Source organism: Glycine soja, chromosome 11 (assembly GCF_004193775.1).
Source record: "Glycine soja cultivar W05 chromosome 11, ASM419377v2, whole genome shotgun sequence".
Taxonomy (NCBI): domain Eukaryota; kingdom Viridiplantae; phylum Streptophyta; class Magnoliopsida; order Fabales; family Fabaceae; genus Glycine; species Glycine soja.
In genome coordinates, this window is record NC_041012.1 from 3,457,706 (window position 1) to 3,478,217 (window position 20,512).

Below are 20,512 nucleotides of genomic sequence, written 5' to 3' on the forward strand. Positions count from 1 at the left end.
AAAAATAAGACAGCCTATTTTTAATAGAAAGATTGATATATCTTCCTTTTATAGCTATGTTTGCATGGTTTCGGTACCAGTATCGAGTATGAGTATGGCACGGATACGCAATTTTCAGAAATCTAAGATACGGATACGTTAATGTATATTTTAAAATATTATGTATTTGTATAAATATAGAATTTAATATGAACATGACTAATTTTTATAAGTGATGAAAAAACATAAATAAACATATTTTATAATATAAAAGGAGATTAAATTCTTGACAAAATATTTTATAATACATATGATACTGTACTTTAACAATATTATGATACCACATTTTAACGGTTTTAATCTCATCATTTTATTGTCTTACTAAAAGAATTGTTTCTCATTCTTTTTGTGAGAGGAGATGAAGATTAGAAGAACTAAATTTTCATCTCTCTTAAGATTGAGCCTATTTCTTTCATAGAATGGATATAGATATGTGTGATTTAATTTTTTTCATAATAGACTTAGGTTCTAGCTTGATACAATCAAAATGTATCCCAGAATGTATCCAATTGAAGTACTTAATTTTTTAAAATAAAATAATTTTTTTTATACGTACCCACAAGTATCCGATACGTGTACGGCATAATTTACTCATGCTTGATAGTTTTACAGGGATTAATTTTGGGTATACTCATATTTTATAAACTAACGTTTTCCTTTAACTTGATCAATGAATATCAATCTTCGAAAATGTAAAAGAAGCTTGTTTTTAGAAAGAAATTGATACAAATCCTAACGCCCTTTTACTTAGGCCTTTAACGGATGGAGAGAAAAAAAAATACTAAAAAAGACAGGGGAAACCCTGAGTGCAATGCAAAGAACGCAGCCATGCATGCGACCAAAAAGAATTTGCTTTGGGCGATATAGGACCTGAAACATCCCTTGTAGCATGTCTAGCAAAAACGCTACCACATATAGATTAATGGGTATAAGAGTGTTCAAATCTGAAATCACATACCTAAGCACAAGATAGAGCAAAAGAAACTAAGCAAGGGAGACACAGCGGCTAAATAAAAAGTTGTTGAATTTTTTGGACTTCTTCGTGTGCAGAGTACATACATATTTTGTGAGCGAAAAACAGTTACAAAATATTGAAAGAAGAGAAGGTAAATCATTATGATTTTCGCACATCACCAGAGAGTTTTTCATATTGCAACTGCGTATTTGTTCACCGTTGAATTGGATTAATTTTTGAACAGCAAGTTCTATTTACGTGATACTTCAAATTTTCGGTTGGATTGTCAAAACGATATATAGAGAGGGTAATAAGTGTTTTACATTCTCTATTCTGTCTTTTAGAATTTCATCTTCTTGTCTCTATTGTAAGTATTGATTTCTTTGGTCTAGAGACTCGTGATTTTTATCCTTGCACTGAGAGATTTTTCACGTTAAACAAATTGTGTCTCCTGTATATTCTTGATTTCTATTTTATGTTCTATATTTTACTGGTGTTACTCACAGTTTTTTACAAATTTGGGAAAATTTATTTCCACTCCCTATTCCTCTATTATTGAATTTGTTATTGTGTTGATCTATTTTTTTCATCAAAAATACAACTACATTGACTAGGAAAATTAACGATTTTGCAAATCGTTCATATTATAGCATTGAATACCCAACAATCCAACATATGCCTTCTTTACATTTATGTATACAACATTTGCAAATAAATGATGATAATTTACTGAGACAACAATCAATCAATCATATGGTGCAAATTGATCTACCATCAACCACTTATTCAATCATCTACCAACAAGCATCGCACCTTCCCTTTCCACATAAATTGATCTTGAATTTGATGTGGGTTTTGAAGTTTGATTGTTCTGATGTCGGGTTGTTTTTTCCCCTTGGTTTTGACGTTCAAGGTTGATTTACTGAAGAGTAGAATTATGAAAATAAATCTCAAAACTATAATGTGCTTAAAGTGATGGCGCACAACAATCTTAAAACTGCAACTTAACATACAAATATTTTCATAAATACATTATACTGGATTTGTCAAATGTTTTTCAATTGTCTTCTCCCTGTAAAAGGGATGCACCGTATGATGTATGTTTGCATGCGACCCATATCAATCAGCTTATATATAGTGCATTGCTGATGAAAAATCATAAAAGAATTTCAAAAGCTAAGTGAAGTTGAATCATTTATAGCAAAGAAATCTGCAACAATATTGTTCTGAGTTCTAACAATTAAAGATAAGTTGAAAGGAAATGGTAGGCTCAGACACGCACAAACATTGTCATCACAGAGCAAACGACTTGCTTTGGTCCTTATCAGAATCGAGAAATGTTTTCGGTCATCACAGCCCTTGCCCCTTGGTCATAACAAAATTTTAAAAACAATAAAATCAGCATTGGAAGAACCCTAATTCAAAATGTAAAATTAAACAAAAAATGCGCGCAACTAACAATAACAATTGGCAAAAGATTTGCAAGAAATAAGACAGAAATGTCCCGAGACGGAAACCCACTACGGAGAGATAGGGAAACAGAGCGATGGAGGGACAAAAAAACCCTAATTCCAAATTATTCTCTACTCTTGAGTCTTGGCTCGAGTGAGTCTACCTCTACCCATAAGTATTGGGCCAATGACTCGAACATACAAGTCCAAGCTTAAGGCCCAATTTCCCAATGGGGAAAACTATACTAATCAATACAAATTTGAATGTTATGATTTTCACTATTTAATTTTAATTTAATGATGAAATTTTCGAGATAATTATCTAGATTTTGTGATTCAGTTCTTGATGTCTTCCTTGTATTTTTGTCCCTTCTTTGTTGATTCTTAAAATTGATTTTCTTTCCTCTCTTCCTTTTCCTTTTTTTTTCTGGCTAAGAAACTCTACTGTGTGAGGAGACTTTCATCAGAAAAAATAAGTGTGTATCTTTTCTTGTTATGTCACATTTATTTTATATATATAATATAAAGGGAAAAAGAGAGATTTATTTTATATTTATTCAAAATTTTCTAAATTAATCAACACTTATAATTGCAATTATATATGTCCCACGATAGTAGACTATCTTTTATTGTAGCCAATCTTATTGCAGCCAATAAAATTTTATTTTACCCACTTTTGGTAATGGTATGGGATGGGATTCTTTAAAATAAAGAAAAAAAAAAGAAAAGAAAAAGATAAAAACAACTCTCCTACGTTTTCTGCAATTATAACCAATCTAGTGCAGCAGTTGTGACGAAACAAATAACTAAAACTCTATAAGGATGTTCAGACGAATCTCATTGCAACAAAATATTCATTTTGCACACCTGATCCTGAATTGGAAGTGTTGTTTGAAACTAAAGTAGTGAAAGAGAAATAAACTATGATCATATGTATAATTAATCATATACCATGAAATTTCTTGTAAGATAATCAAATTAGGTGTACGAATGCTCTTGTTTTATTGATTATTAGTGATTTGACTAATTATGTCTCTGATTATAGCCTGTGACCCCTCTGTTTTTAAAAAAATGACCTTAAAGTCATGCATCTATCACTTTATATTATTACTTGTCTCTTTATTTATTGCTCTTAATCGACAACCGATAACCTTCTATTAAAGATAAAGAGGGATGAAGTTTTTACTTTTGCTTGATTAAAGGTGGTGACGTATTCGTTTTCTATGAATAGTATATATGCATGTTTTCATTGTTTTAGTTTCTATGTATTCTAATTAATTTTCGCTTTCAATTGAATTACTCATATTTAAAACAGATCACTGTTTCAATCATGCATGCCCATGCATAATTATTGAGAATCTACATTCACCGGTGATATAACTAATATATATATATATATATATATATATATATATATATATATATATATATATATATACACACGTTAATTTTTGTATCAACAGAAAAGTTAACAGTAGAGAACGCATTTGGACATTAAGGAAATTAAGTGGCCAGTAGGAAACGTTTAATTGACCATTGATTGGCAAGCAGTTTTGGTACCTACTGTTTGCATGCCAGCTAATAACAATATTAGAAAAAGGTATTCTCCGTATAGAATATTAGAATTGAAGTATGAGCTAATGATGATATACAGATACTTTTTATATATTATATATATTAATATTAATTATTAATATTCACTATTTTATTCATTTTATTATGGTATACTTATTTATCATTTACTTATATTTTTTCTTCATTGTAGGTATTCAACAGAATTTGATGTGGACCAAAATATTCTCTTAAATTGTAATAAGATATATTATAATTTTATTATTCTCGTCCGTGCAGGGCACGTAGAATCACTGTTGCTTTGATCTCTGTGTACGTGTTTTGACGGCATTGGACTCTGAGTCAATAATACTAGTTTTTTACTGTTGCTTGGATCTCTGTGTACGTGTTTTTATGGCATTGGACTCTGAATCAATAATACTAGTTTTTTTACCGTGCAATGCACGCATTTTTTAATTATTTTTTAAGAATTTTTTATAATATAAATGTCATAGATAAAAAAATAATGCCATGTTATATTGTACAAAGATGATCTGATAGATGGCTAACCAAAAAAAAAATGAAGATATTTGTCTCATTTAATTTCAATATAAAAATCAATTTATTTATATTAATATAAATACAAAATAAACATGAATACAAAACAATTAAAAACAATTCATATCTCTTTCTTATTATAAAACAATCAAAATTTTGAGTTGCTCCAATTTCATTTAGTCTGTTTTCACCAACAAATAAAGATAAAAAAAATAGATAAAATACACAGATGTCAAGATTTTACCTAAAAGTGATATGATATTCGAAAGATTGAGAATTGGCAGAAGAGCTTTGGAGCTGTCACTTGTACAAAGTTCTCCAACTCAAAAAACATTGATTAACAACATTTCATTCCTTTCAAAAATCCAATTAGGCAGGAGATTGCAATTCAAGTGAGTTTCTTGATTTCTTAATGTTCGGTTAGAAAGAAATTAAAAAAGAAACTCAAGATTATTATACATAAATTTAAATTAATCAACAAAGAAAAAAAAATCAAAATATATAGAAGGAAACCAATAAACTCACTTTTAGTTGAAGAACTCTCTAAGTCAAACAAACATATCATAATCTTATGACAAATTTAAATTCATATTAAAATTATTAGAACAATAAATTTAAAAGTACTAAAATTATAATAATCCATAATTTTTTCTAAATTATTCAGATATTGACATAATTTAAGGTAACTTGATCATCCCATGATTTAAGTGTTTCTTTTCATTCTTTCATGAAAAAATGTTTATCCCAGTTTGTTATGTTTTATTTATGCTTCATATATTACAAAAATAAAACATTCATAAATTAGTCTAATCGATACATTAATAGTTTAGTTAAGAAATAATAAGCAAGATAAATTATAATAAATTATTATAACACTAAACTTATAGGTAATGGAAATAAAATGAAGCTTAATTTTTTCTAAGTTATTCAAATTTTAACACAATTTAAGATAAATTATTCATCCAATGTTTTAGGTGTTTCTTTTTGTTCTTTCATGAAAAATATCCATTCCTGTGTGTTATTTTGTTTTTAATATTTGACATGTTACAAAAATAAAAACATTCATAAATTAGTCATGTCAATACTTTAATTAGTATAGTTAAGAGATAATAGGCTAGAGAAAAGTAAATCATATTAAAATTATTAAACCAATAATTAAAAGTGTTAAAATTATGATAAAGCATATGTTTTCTTAAGTTATTCAAATGTTAATGTAATTTAAAGAAAGTTGTTCATCCCATGACATAAACGTCTTTTATCGTTATTTCATGAAAAATGTCCATCCACGTGAGTTATTCTTTTATATAATTTACATGTTACAAAAATAAACTATCATATGACTTAGTTGTGTAAATAAATTAATTAGTTTAGTTAAAAAATATTAAGCAAAATAAAAGTAAATTCATATTAAAATTATTGCAACAATAAATTTAAAAGTGTTAAATTATAATAAAGTATAATTTTTTCTAAATTATTCAAATATTAATTTAAGGTAAGTTGTTCATCCATGACTTAGTTGAGTTGATACTTTAATTAGTTTAGTTAAGAAATAATTAGGAAGTTAAATAAAATATATTAAATTATTATAACACTAAACTTACAGGTAATGAAGATATAATAAGGCTTACTTTTTGCTAAGTTATTAAAATTTTAACACAAGATAAATTATCCATCCTCTTATTTAGGTGTATCTTTTTGTTCTTTCATGAAAAAATGTTCATCCCTGTGTTATTTTTTTAATATTTCACATGTTGTAAAAAAAATCATAAATTAGTTGTGTCAAAACATTAATTAATTATAATTAGTTTAGCTAAGATATAATAGGCAAGAGAAAAGTAATTTCATATGAAAATTATTAAACCAATAAATTTAAAAGTGCTAAAATTATGATAAAGCATAATTTTTGTTAAGTTATTCAAATTTATTTTAATATAATTTAAAGTAAATTGTCATCTCATCATACCGGCGTTTCTTACGTTATTTCATAGAAAATGTTCATCCCCGTGTTATTTTTTCTTATACTTCACATGCTACAAAAATAAACCATCATATGACTTACTTGTGTAAATACATTAACTAGTTTAGATAAAAAATAGTAAGCAAGAGAAAAGTAAATTCATATTAAAATTATTACAACAATAAATTTAAAAATGTTAAAAATATAATAATGCATAATTTTTCCCAAGTTATTTAAATATTAATTTAAGATAAGTTGTTCATTCCATGACTTAGTTGAGTCGATACACTAATTAGTTTAGTTAAGAAATAGTAAGGAAGTTAAATAAAATATATTAAATTATGATAACACCAAACTTATAGGTAATAAAATACAATAAAACTTAATTTTTGCTAAGTTATTCAAATTTTAACACAATTTAAGATAAATTATTCATCCTATGATTTAAGTGTTTCTTTTTGTTCTTTCATAAAAAATGTTCATCCCGGTGTGTTATTTTTTATTTTTTACATTTCACATGTTGCAAAAATAAAAATAAAACTCATAAATTAGTTGTATCAATGCATTAGATAATTAGTTTAGGTAATATATAATAAGAAAGAAAAAAAATATACTAAAATTATTAAACCAATAAATTTAAAAGTATTAAAATTATGATAAAGTATAATTTTTCTTAAGTTAACATAATGTAAAAGTGAGTTGTTCATCTTATGATATCAACGTTTCTTATATTATTTCATGGAAAATGCTCATCTTCATCTGTTATTTTTTGTTATACTTCACATGTTATAAAAATAAACCATCATATGACTTAATTGGGTCAATACATTAATTAGTTTAGTTAAAAAAATAGTAAACAGGAAAAAAGTAAATTCATATTAAAATTATTACAACAATAAATTCAAAAGTGGTAAAATTATATATATATATATATATATATATATATATATATATATATATATATTAATATTTACTATTTAATTCATTTTATTATAATATACTTATTTATCATTTACTTATACTTTTTTTTCATTATAGGTATTTAACAGAGATATACTTATTTACTATTTACTTATTTATCATTAAAAGTGGTAAAATTTTCTCTTAAATTGTACTAAGATATATTATCATTTTATTATTCTCGTCCATGCAGGGCACGTAGAATCACTGTTGCTTTGATCTCTGTGTAAGTGTTTTTACGGCATTGAACTCTGAGTCAATAATATTATTTCATCTGATTTTCTTTGCTGTATCATATTTTTTCCTTTCATTCTCAGGTTAGCTGTCATTTTGATGCGTAAAGATAAGATTTTAACTCTCCTGCAGCACAACCTTGCGTGCGCAATTGCATGACGAATAACAAATTGTAGCTCGAGAAAGTGAATGGATATATGATAATGAGATATATTATCTGCATACATAATATTTTTATAATAATTTTTTTTTTATATCTCTTTGTCACAAACTCACAATAAATATTATATTTTTCTTATATTTCTTTTCTTGAAATAAATTATATAATTTATATGATATTAATTTCTTATTAACATATATATTGAGCACCAAGCAACCACAAAAAGCAAGATTCACACTAGAATAACTGAAACACGATGTAACACTTTACATTTTAATAACTATTAATCCTTCTGGTTTTGAAAAAAATAATATATATATATATATATATATATATATATATATATATATATATATATATATATATATATATATATATATATATATATATATATATATATTTCAAAACCGTTACCGTTTTCTCCAAAAAAAAAGCACCGGTACACCCACTTGCCCTAATTCAACTTTAACAATTCTTTTACACGGACAACAAATATTACTGCATTTAGTTATTTAATAAGGGAGGGCGAATTGTGATTGGTTTACATGGTTAATGGTGATCAAAGGTTTATTCCGCCAAGACAATATTGCAGGGCCATGCAGAGGAAAATGGTTGCAAATGTCGGAAAAGCAAAATTTGATTTATGTTGGCTAGTTTTTGACGGAGCATGGGTCGTTCGGACAGGAGCCACTCGTTTTCGGTTCTCAGGCGGTTACAGTGGTGAAGGAGAAACTGCAACCCGTTGTTCAGTTTTCGATTTTCAACCCTAAATAGATTCATCTGGTTCCGTAAGTTCTCAAGATGTCTCTGTTTACGAATGCGTGACCTTCGGGCCGATTCCCGGTTCGATATCATTCTCCTGCGTTTCCGCTCCTCCATGACGGACGTGACGTGGTTCGACTTGTCCGAGGCCGGTTTTTCTTCGGCATGGGTTCGGTTTGGGTAGCCTGAGCCGGAACTCGAAGTGACGGGATTGGGGCTGGTGGGCTTGAAGCCCAAAGAGTCAAGCCCATCCCACGGCATGAAAGCGTAGTCCAACGCCGGGAATGGGTTTCCCTGAAAAGGAAGAGCAGAAAGCATGCTTATAAACTAGAGAGGGGAGAAAGGAAGGAAGGAGAAAGGGAAGAAATGCAGCTTAGGGGGATCATATTTATTCACATGTCGTAGGGATAGGACTACGTAATTGATGACATTTAGAGGGGCATTTTGGGGGGAAAAAACTATTGAAAAACTACGTTCGTACATCACATGGCTTTTGAGTCAGTCAGCACTCAGCACTATATAGGGTGGTGGTGGGGTTTAGGGTTATGCACATTTTCTTTTTTGTTTGGTGACGTCAGCGGATGGGTCCCTGGTAAAGATTGGATTTTAAGCTTAGTCATGAAGGTAAAATTACCTGGTGGGGGCCACGCCTGACACGCGTGTATGAGTGGCCAATGATTGGGAGGATTAATGACGTTGATCCACACCGTTCTTACTTCTTACTTCTTAGCCAAGCCGGAACTCGCAGCTGTTATACACATTCACTAATACTCTAATAAGAATGCTATAGCTAGAATATACTGTGCAGTTTTGCACCACTGAAACAAGCTAATTTTAATAGATTCATGACATCAATGGTGAAAACTCCGCTTAGCACTAAGGTTAAGTGAATCAATTAACTTGTTTTAATATTATAAATCGAATGTCAATAGGTTAATTTAAACACAGGTGGCCGGATTATGTTGTAGGTAATCAGGCCGCATACACATGTTGTTGTGGAGTGAAAATAAAGTACTATCTCAATATCTCTGTGTAATATGTATATGATTTTTGTGAAGAATCGTTAATTTTATAGTTTGAATTAAAGTTATTTTTATTATTAGGCCTATCCATCTGCCACTATGTTCAAGCCGTCCGGCAAAGTGGTTAACAGCAATTGTAAAATTAATTAATATATGAATAGAAGTGGTTGACGAAATTTCCTATATTTTTTGGTAAAATTATATTTTTGATCTTTCAATTTATTTTTAATTTTGATTTTGGTCTCCCTTTAAAATTATTGATGAATTTTATTCTCCTATTTTATCCGATCACGCAATCTTGGTCCCCAAATCCAGAATTGAATGTTGAGTGTTACAAAAAAATGTTAAATGTCACGTGTCACATTCTTATTAGAAGATGTCTGTCACATGTCATGTTCTGATTGGTCAATAACAACAGCAATGCATTTCATCTTCCATAGATTCGAGATCTCTCCATTTTACAACCGCAAATACCTTTGGTTGTCATTGTCTGCTTAAACATATCAAAATTGTAATTAATGACAACAATTGCAAAGAACGCAGGTGTTTGAATGGCAAAGTCGTTAACAACAATTGTAAAATTAATTAATATATGAATAGAAGTGGTTGACGAAATTCCCTATATTTCTTTCAGGTAAAATTATATTTTTGTCTTTCAATTTATCTTTAATTTTGATTTTGGTCCTTTTTTAAAATTATTGATGAATTTTGTCCTCCTATTTTATCCAATCACGCAATCTTGGTCTCCCAATCCAGAATTGGATGCTGACTGTTATAAAAAAATATTGATTGTCATGTGTCACATTCTTATTGGATGATGTCTGCCACATGTCATGTTCTGATTGGTCAATAACAACAACAATGTATTTCATCTTCCATAGATTCGAAATCTCTCGATTCTGCAACTGCAGATACCGTTGGTTGTCATTGTCTGCTTAAACATCTCAACACTTTGATAATGAGATCTTCATTAGGAAATATTTTTTCTAATGATGATGATTAACTATATGTGTAAATCTCTTTTGTATATCTTGTATGGTCTCATTTTGATTCATTCTAAACAGTTCATATTCATGTGTGAAAATATTTATTCTAGATCTCTTGACATCACTTGTGCCTTCATGGGTTACTTATAGTGTATTCCACATTTCTTTTGCATTTTTACAATTCGAAACTCTAAAATACTCATCCATGCCCAATGCAGAAATAATTATATTCTTTGCTTTTAAATTATATTGAACCCTTCTTCTTTCATCTTCATCTCACATATTTAAATCTATGGCTTCTATAAAGATATGCATACGGGTTTTCCAATAGTGATAACCCTCACTATTGAAAATAAGAGACCTATTAATAGAATTTTTCTGAGAAAATGGAAAGTTAGATGAGACCATAATTATTCTTGAAGTTTTTAAACTTTAGACAAAAATCTCGCTCTGATACCACTTGTTGAACAAATTATTTCAATAACTTAAGAGGGGGGTGAATTAAGTCTTACAAAATTTTCCACTAACAAACTTTTAACCCCTTTTAAATGATAGACTCAGAATGCAGAAGAAGAAACAACAATCAATTTAATAATGTTCTTTAAACGTGTAAGACAAAATTAATTGCAATAAAATAAATAAGATAAGGGAAGAGAGAATTGCAAATTCGATTTATACTAGTTCGATCACTTCCTGTGCCTACGTCCAGTCCTCAAGCAATCCACTTGAGATTTTTCACTATCTCTGTAAATCCCTTGCAGACTTTGAACGCACCTTGAGATCTCTCACTCTTGTATTCAAGATTCTCACACTCCAAGAGACATACCGTCTTTTGATTACAACTGAGTTCAAGAGATGAACAAAAAGATTTATCTCCTTTAGAGTAGATGATACAAGTTGAAGATCCTAGATAAATTTTTAATAGATTTACAAGTGTTGAACTAAAAGTTGTTTAGAGAGCATTTGACAGTTAAGTTCTCTTAGAACATTTTTTTTATTTTTAAAGTCAGACACACATATATATATAGGCCCATCGTGCCTTTTCAAAATGGTTTGAAGAGATGTGTCTATTCAAAAAGTTTTTCTTAAGTTTTCTCACTGGTAATTGATTACAGATTTTTAGTAATCGATTACACAATTATATTTTGAAGGGTCATGACTTTTCAAAGCATTTTCTGAAGTGTCGTTAGTGGTATTTAATTACAAACACTTGGTAATCAATTACAAGATTTAAAATTCAAATTTTAAAACCCTTTTGAAAAGCTCATTTAAAATCTTGTCTTCTGGTAATCGATTACGCTGCTTGATAATCAATTACCAGAGCCTTGGCAAATAGCTGTTTGAGGCCAAAGTTGATCAATCAGTGAGATTCTTTTAACAAATGAACTAAGATTTTATCTTTTTTTTATCTTGTTTGCTTGACCTTGAATTAATCTTGAAGCAATCTCTATTTGTTTAACCTTGAATTTTTCTTGAAACAGTCTTGTTTGATTATATTTTTCGCTATCATAAAAAGTTTATATTCATACATTTACAAATACTGGTATATAATAAAGCCTATTATCTTAATTCATTTCTTGTTGTGCTTTCTCTCTCCTAACCTATGTTGTTATTGATTGATTTAATATTTTAGAAAACATATAAAGAATTAAGTTAGTTAAAAGTTAAAAAGTCACGTTCAAAAGTTAAAACATTATTTTAAATAACTTAAAAGTTATTACAAGTTAATGACACGATTTTATTAATTAAATAAGCTAAAAAGTCACGTTCAAAGTTAAAACATTATTTTAAATAAATTAAAAGTTATTACAAGTTAATGACACGATTTTATTAATTAATTATTTTTATTTTATACAATTGAATTTATAAATTAATCAAATAAATTATAATTAAGGTAACTAAAATGATATATAAATCCGTGTCCTGTTGGCGCATTGTTCGCAGTCCTAATTTAACCATGTTCGGCTCATCAAGCCTAGTGTGATGGTTCAAAATAATCAATATCAGCTACTCCACTATACTACAGGGTGATTTTAACTTACAATTTCAATGAACGTTTTCTCATCAATTCCCTTGTTCAAGTGCACAATTTTAGACAACTCAAACGGACATAAGATTTATACCTAGCCGACACAGATAGCTGGTGAGAATCACTGCATGATTGCTAGCTCTAGCTATCAATACTATTATTAAGAGTATCAAGTATGCCAAAAAGTTAGGGCATTCGGCGCATGTAATTATATATTTAAGATTTTTAAAATAAATATGAGGAACATTCTTAGGCAGAGTTTGTAAATGATAACTATAAATCATTAAATGGTTAAGCAAACAAAACTATAAAGCATTAAAGCAGCAACATCCATTATACAAAATGCCCTAGCAAATGGGCCATAGACGATTATGAAACAGTTTTGAACCAATATCCTCCACAGCTTAGTTGCAAATTGGGGAAAGACTGTTGTCTATTAGCAGTAAAATTGGAGCGTCAAACATGGCAGTTTTTTTTTTTCTTATTACGACCCCCTAATATAGTGCAGAAGGCAACAAGTTGGTCATCGATTTCGAACGACTAATTAAACAAAGTGACTACATGAATACAGACTCCCGTCAGAGGCATTGCATGGTTAAACACAATCTAATCGAGTAATTAGTTTTAAGCGTAATCATTTATAAAATGACGACTCACTAAAAGTAACAATAAAAAATCAAAATATAAAATGTAAAATTACAAGCACGAGAGCAACGTAAAACGTAAACTCTCTCTCATACTTTACCAAAACTTCTTTCAAAATCTGTTACAAAATATTTATTTTATAATTTAAAATTTATAAAAATATATTAATTATATTAATTCTGTTTTTATAAAATAAAATATTTATTTTAGGACTTATTAGGTAAAACTAGAATTTTTTTTTTACATGTTGGTTTCCAACATTCAGTGATAATTGTTTTAGTTTAAGATTTTTTTTTGTTATACAAGATGGCCTATATATATTTTTTCTCATTTAGTTAGAAACACAAGTAGAAAAACATTTTTTTTCTTCTTTTTTTATAAAAAATATTTTTTTAGAACAATAATATTAGTGTTCAGAAAGGTTCAAAATTCTTTCGTTGCACACGATGAAAACTAATGAGTTATTGAAGAATGTAATCAAATTTTTATGCGAATGTATTGAGAGTATTTTCTTTTTAAAAATAGCGTTTGCACAATTCAATTTAGATTATTTAAAATTTCTCCTTTAAAAATCATTTTTTTATATATTTAATGATGTTATATTGCACCATTAGCTAATCAATGTTCTCTGATATTCTGAAATTATTGTGTTATTATTGTTGTTTTGTAATCTAGTTTGACACTTTGCATTTTCATCGCTTTTATTCTTTTTATTTTATTTTTCTAACAGAATCTTCATCACTGCCTCCTTCAAGAGACTGCCATCGAAACCTCCTATCAGAATCTCCGTGCTTCTCCTCCCACAGCAGCCGGCGCCACCTTCAGTGGGAGAGAAATATATATGGACACGAGATCAAATGGTGTGAGATGTTTACATTAGGAGTTCTGCATTTCTAACAAGATCACCTTATTCCCGTCAAAACATTTGCAAGTCACACTGGTTGACCTCTACTTGTGGGAATGACCTCTACTTTCATCTTCTTGAATATACCCAATGCTGTAACATAATCACCGAATAAACCAGCCGAGGAATTTCATTTAATAATTAATGTTTCATGTGTGTGTGAGAGGCATGTGACTTGTGTAAATATTAAAAAATAAATAAATAATAATTAAGGATTAATTGTAATTGAATTAAATTTATTTTTTTAAAAAAATAACTATTATTTGATGCGAGTAATGATTTAAAAAGGATTAATTCCATTAACTTGTAACAAGATCTCTTTTTTCATAGAAAAATATTCTTTTAAAATCTTTAATCATCATAAACTTAAAAAGATAAAAAAATAATTAAGAGACTATAATCTTACTTTTTTCATTTTTAAAAAAAAATCAAGAAGTACCATTGACTCATAGGAATTTCCTATGCACACAGATATGTCTTAGTCTCTAATAATTATATAAAAATTATAAGTTTCAAGATTTACTTATTTTTGTAGTTAATTTCGAAAAGCCTTAAAAATTTACATTTCACGCTTCTTAATAAGTATCAAACTCTTTGGAACATTGCCAAAAGAACCCGATTTTCATAAAATAATGTGGCTGGAACATAACAGTCTCAATGATCTTTTCCATCAATTATCAAATCATTCATAGTTTTTTTGAATCTCTGACTGGATTGTACAAGTGGTCGGATTCAAAATCACACTGCCTTGAATTTGGTATAGAGTATCAAGGCAGAATAGAGACGTATCCAGAGTGTGTAGCGGGGCTGTTATGTGCACAAGGGAAAAAATCACGTTTAGTCGTCTGGTCAAGAGCTGTATGTTTACGTATTGGTTCTATTGCCAGAATATTTCTTTATGTCCTCTTTCTTTGTTTCCCAGCCAACAAAACAATTAAGTTGTGTAATTGTGTTGTGTCTGGTTATCTGTGCCTATAAAAAAAAAAAGCACGGTAAAGAGCAGTGTTGGCAAAAGCTACAACGGAAGCTGTGGGAGGAGGAGGAGGCGATTCGATCACTATGGAAAAAAAGTGTCGATCATTTTTTATGAGATCGAGAAGAAGCTGGTAAGGGTCAAGATGAAGAAAAGTTACTGATTCTCACGTGCCTTTAATTGTAAATTTTATACACGACTTTGTTTATTTTTAATTTTGGTGAACTGTCATTTTATAAGTGACTGGGTGTAAAGCTGACGTGTTAAGTTGTGTATACAAGAATTGCTCTATCTAAACAAGCTTCAGGAGACTTGACCTCACATTGATAGCGGCAAGGGTGAGAGTACAATAATTGCTGAAAATTATGGTAAAAGGAGGAACGCAGTAAGCAAACCATGTGAACAGGAAGGAGATATAAAGTTGGGAAGGAAACAATTCATCAAAGAGAAAAAAAAAAAAAAAAAAAGTAGCAAAGGACCAACAAGATTTTGATGCAAAATATATATATAAAAAAATGTGAAAAATCAACAAAGATGAGACCTATGGCAAAAAAGAGATTTGCAAGGGGTTACTTTAGCTACCTCGATCTTTTGCTTTTGGCTCGGTAGCCCCGGTCCTATGATGTTTGAGGAGAAGCGTGAAAGCACGAGATTATTCTTGAAATCGCTTAGACCACGCAAGTTCGTCACTTATTCAGGTGGATGGACATTAATTATCTGTAAGACATAAAATCATTACGTGCTATCACCTAATAATTTTGATTAGGCTTGTATTTCTTCGGAACATTGAGACTTTTATTGGTCTCTAATGGCAAAGGGACACTGGAGAGTGTTCTTGTAAAGAAACATTTCAACTCCTAAGTTAGTGAGTGTTTTGACCGAGTATAATAGGAAATTTTAGATGACTTAATTAGATGAGAAAGGAGTACTAGTTCTCTATTATATAATAAGCATTCAGTTGGTTACAAAGTGGCTATCTTGTCTTTTTTTTTTTTAAGGCAGCTATCAAGTTTATTTTACAGATGCTAAGCACGAACAAAGCAAGTTTGGCTGACAACGGGTCAATTATGAAAACTAAATTAAATTCATTCAATAAATATATAAGCATCAATTTTTTTACAGAAATATTCATAATTATGTATTTTCCAAAACTATCAAAGAACATATAATAGAGAATATGCTTACAATAAATATAATTTTCTTAAAAAAACCTAAAGATTACAAAAATGTCACTCATTGATTTCACATGCAACCAAAACCTGAATTTATAATTAAATCTGGTATCTGTTAACCATAATTTTTTATGAAAATAGGGAGGTATAAATAACAATTGCCTTGGGTTAGCTGAGACAATGCGTATATATGCTTGATTTTCTTTGGAATTGGTCCTGCAAGAAAGCCCAGTTTGTTTTGACTTTACACGGAAAGCTTTATTTGCATTGCTGGGTGGGTCGTAAGCTGGGCCTCTTGTTTTTATATTTTTCTGTCGTTTTTGTACGCTGCGCCTGAAAAAAAAAAACGTGTCTCCCTATCGTCCTAGAACCATTAAAAAAAAAAGAAAAATATTCCTATTTCCTCAAACCTGTACTCGCCACCCATACTTTACTTATGTTGAAATTTAATAATATATATATATATATATATATATATATATTAATTAATTAAAAAAATTACTATAAGTAAATTAAAAATTCACTCTTAAATAATCCAAACATAATATTAAAAATAAGCAAACATAACATGATTTATCCAAACTTAAATCATAAATAAACAATATTATAAAAATAATTATCCAGCATGACGATTTTTAAAGTTAATGTTCTAATCACTTAACAAAATCTCTAATTAAACTTAGACATCATGTGATGATGATACTCGTTAAGACCTATTAACAAAGTCATAAATTTATACAAAAGCAAATAATAATTTAATTTTTTTAATAGAGTAAAATAAATATAATATAATATAATGTAGGTTAAATCTAATATCATCATTTTAAACAAAACAATATTTAAGATTTATAAGTGAATCCAAAATCAAAATGTTGTTTAAAAGAATATGAATAATACTGGTATCAATATAAAAGTGGTAATATGAATTTTAATGACGAAAATCATAATTATATTTCAATGTCTCAGCATAAAAATGATTACATAAAATAAAATTAATACGACACATCTTTAATTCAATAATCTTAATTAAAACATCAACACTAAAAAGTATGGATTATGACTTTAAAATATCAATTAAATTAAAAAAATATAATTATTTTTACATAAAAGTATAAGTATAATATAAATTATTTAATTCAATAACATTTTAATTACATAAATGTATAATACATATGAGATGTGCATAACACCCGGAATAGGTACTATAGTACCCATACCTCCACTCATTCCCACAAAATTTTATCATCCCTAATTTGTATCCACATTGAAAAATAATCCGGAAACTAACTCATTTAGATATGTAATTTTTTATATATACTATAACAGACATGTAATATTTAAAACCTTATAGAATTAAGAAACAAAATGTCCTCCCATACTAAATAATTTTGAACGCATAAGCAGCTCTTTCTTACTGCCTTATTACAATGATGAGCACAAATTATGTTGCTGAAAACCTAAAAGTACAAATTACTACCGTAAATCGTAACGTTGACCACTAAAATGCGAGGCTAATATACAAAGGGATTAAAACTATGACTATTTATTAGCAAGTGTTTGGATCAATCAGTGTGAGACTAATACACAAATTATTGGTGTAACTAAAAAAATTGTGCAATTATGACGGATTTCCTTTCATAGCTGCTTGGGCATGATTCTTCTGCATCATAATTGTCAAGCCAATTTTTTAATTTTTTTTCGGGACCAATTGATTGAACCGCAAATCCAATTAGTCGTTTTCCCTATATATCGGCATAATATTGTACATGAAATTAATACAAAAATCAAGGCTTGATCTGTGTTTTCACCAATTATGCATGATGTCGATTCATATCAATATGAATGTAATAGGGACGCCTCGGTCTGTTCAATACTGAAAATAAATTACAGAGATTGAACTACAAAGGAGATCAACTTGTGTCTCTGTTTAAATTGGTAGTCAATTCTCTGTTTCCATTTTATGTGTGAACTGCAAAGAAGTCAGAAATGTTATATTTGCTCTGTATTTATGCATGTCAATTTTCTTCTCTGGAGCCCACAAGATAAAAATCACGCTAAAAATTAGGATGACCTTGTTGTTTTGTGATTTTTTATTATCGTTCTAACGCTAAAAGTTGGGCTTTCTTTGGTTTTCGTGTTGAAGGTTTTGATTCATGGGTTCATTGGTTTGTTGTTTTGCATATTGTTGCTAATATTGTTTACAGTGAATTATTGATTTTATGTTTTGGATCATGGTTCAATGGGTTGTTGATCTGTGTATTTTTTTTTTTTTGCTTATTCTGTCTTTTTCTTTTCAAATTTTCAAACCATTGCTAGAAATTTTATATTGCCTTAGAACCATTATAAAATGTCTCGAGTTAGTGATGGATTCAGACATTCTTGCTAATGAGGCAAAACAAATTTATAATATTTAAAAACAAGCTTTTACAAAATAAGAATATGTGAGCCAACAAATCTAAAATATCTATGTTTTATAATTTATAAATGCTCTTTACTTATTTTTATATTTTAAAAATATTGTATAATTTTTTCTTTCTCAATATTATAAAAAATTCGAAAGACAAAGTGAAATAATTAATACCAATTTATCCTTTTTTATCTCTTATAAATTTTTATATTTATTTTTTAAAAAATATTATGGGGCAAAACTAATTTTTTTTATGGAAAAAAATAATGTTATTATATATATCATATAAAAAAAGAAATCCTGTGGGACAATTTCATATCATTGCTTAAATATAATGTTCAGGGAAATAACTAAAAATAATGGCATACATAATTAAGAGACTAAGTTCGATAAAAAAAAAAAAAAAATTATTGAGGAAGCAAAAGTAAATTTTATGAAAAAAAAATGAGAAACTAAAAAAATAGTTTATATATAAAAAAAAACATGTAAACATCACTTCAAATTATTTAATGAATTAACAATGTGACTTAGACGATATTACTTAATGGTGATGCGTGATGGTAGGAACTTAAAACATTCACAAACATGCAGTCAAGTATTAAGACAGACTAATATTTTAATTAGGGACTAAAAAAATTAGGAGATAAAATATTAAATTAAATATGAAAAGAATACGAAAGCTTGGTACTCATTAATTTGTTGACTGGTAAAATTTGACCGTGATTGTAGTTGAAAGTTAGAAAGATGAGGTGCACAAGAATTGTTTGTTTGTTTCCGACCCAATATTTCCTTTATCAACCGAAAGTTTTTCTTTAAAAAAATATCAACCAAGAAATTTCACCTTTAGACTTGCTAAATCATCAACTTTTTGTTACTAAGGAAATTGACGAGGTTTTAGTTTTAGGGACTTTTTGTTACTAAGGAACTTGCTAAATCATCAACTTTTTGTTACTAAGAAAATTGATGAGGATTTAGTTTTAGGGACTTTTTGTTACTAAGGAAATTGATGAGGTTTTAGTTTTAGGGTCTTCTAAATTTTTTTAGAAGCACTTTTAAAATAAAAAAAATAAGAAGAAAAAAGATGAGATGAGTTTTTCCATAAACAAACATAAACTCTTTATGAGTTAATTTTTAGAAGCTCATCAATATAATTTTTCTGACAGATGAGATAACATCTACAAATATAGAAAACTCATTTTAATTAATAGAAAAACTCATTTCATTTTTTCTTCTTATTTTCTTTTTCTATAAGTGTTTCTAGAAAAACTTACACCCAAACAAGCCCTTAATGACATTTTTCCGATAAGGTGGAGACTTGATAGGCCTAATAGAGATAATGCAATTAATAATATGATAATTAATAATATTTCAATTAGAATAATTCACATATAATAAACGTAATGACAACAACATTAGTAATACTATATAAATGTAACCAATTTCTTTCAACAAATTAAACCAAATCAGGAAGAAATTAGAAAAAAAAAACATAATTATCTATTTTTCCATCTAAGCTAGTTGAATAATAAAAAGTTAATCGAAGTTGAAAATTTAATTTTTGACTAAAAACGCGTTATCTTTTTTTTAGACAAAAAAACGCGTTATCTTAAAAGCTGTTTGTTATCTCACATTAAATTCAGCATATTTAATAAAATTATTTTTTTTTTATTGAAGTAATGAAATTAATTCTTAAACTAGTTGAAAAAGTATAAATGATATAAAAGTACATGTTTATATGATTTTATGT

The 20,512-nt window shown here is 28.4% G+C and overlaps 1 protein-coding gene and 1 non-coding gene across 2 annotated transcripts; both read right to left on the reverse strand.

Annotated features, from left to right (window-relative positions):
• Positions 1-2,259: 2,259 nt before the first annotated feature.
• Positions 2,260-2,353, reverse strand: LOC114377748. The gene has a single exon (XR_003659185.1). It is a non-coding gene; the product is annotated as a small nucleolar RNA snoR126 (small nucleolar RNA).
• A 5,961-nt stretch (positions 2,354-8,314) lies between these two features.
• Positions 8,315-8,998, reverse strand: LOC114375638 (bZIP transcription factor 53-like). Its single transcript, XM_028333472.1, has one exon. The coding sequence runs from the start codon at positions 8,943-8,945 to the stop codon at positions 8,433-8,435; it is 513 nt and encodes a 170-aa protein (XP_028189273.1). The 5' UTR covers positions 8,946-8,998; the 3' UTR covers positions 8,315-8,432.
• Positions 8,999-20,512: the final 11,514 nt, after the last annotated feature.

Excerpts from the sequence above, each read along its gene's own strand:
- LOC114375638 (XM_028333472.1), bottom strand. The coding sequence starts at position 8,945 with ATGCTTTCTGCTCTTCCTTTTCAGGGAAACCCATTCCCGGCGTTGGAC.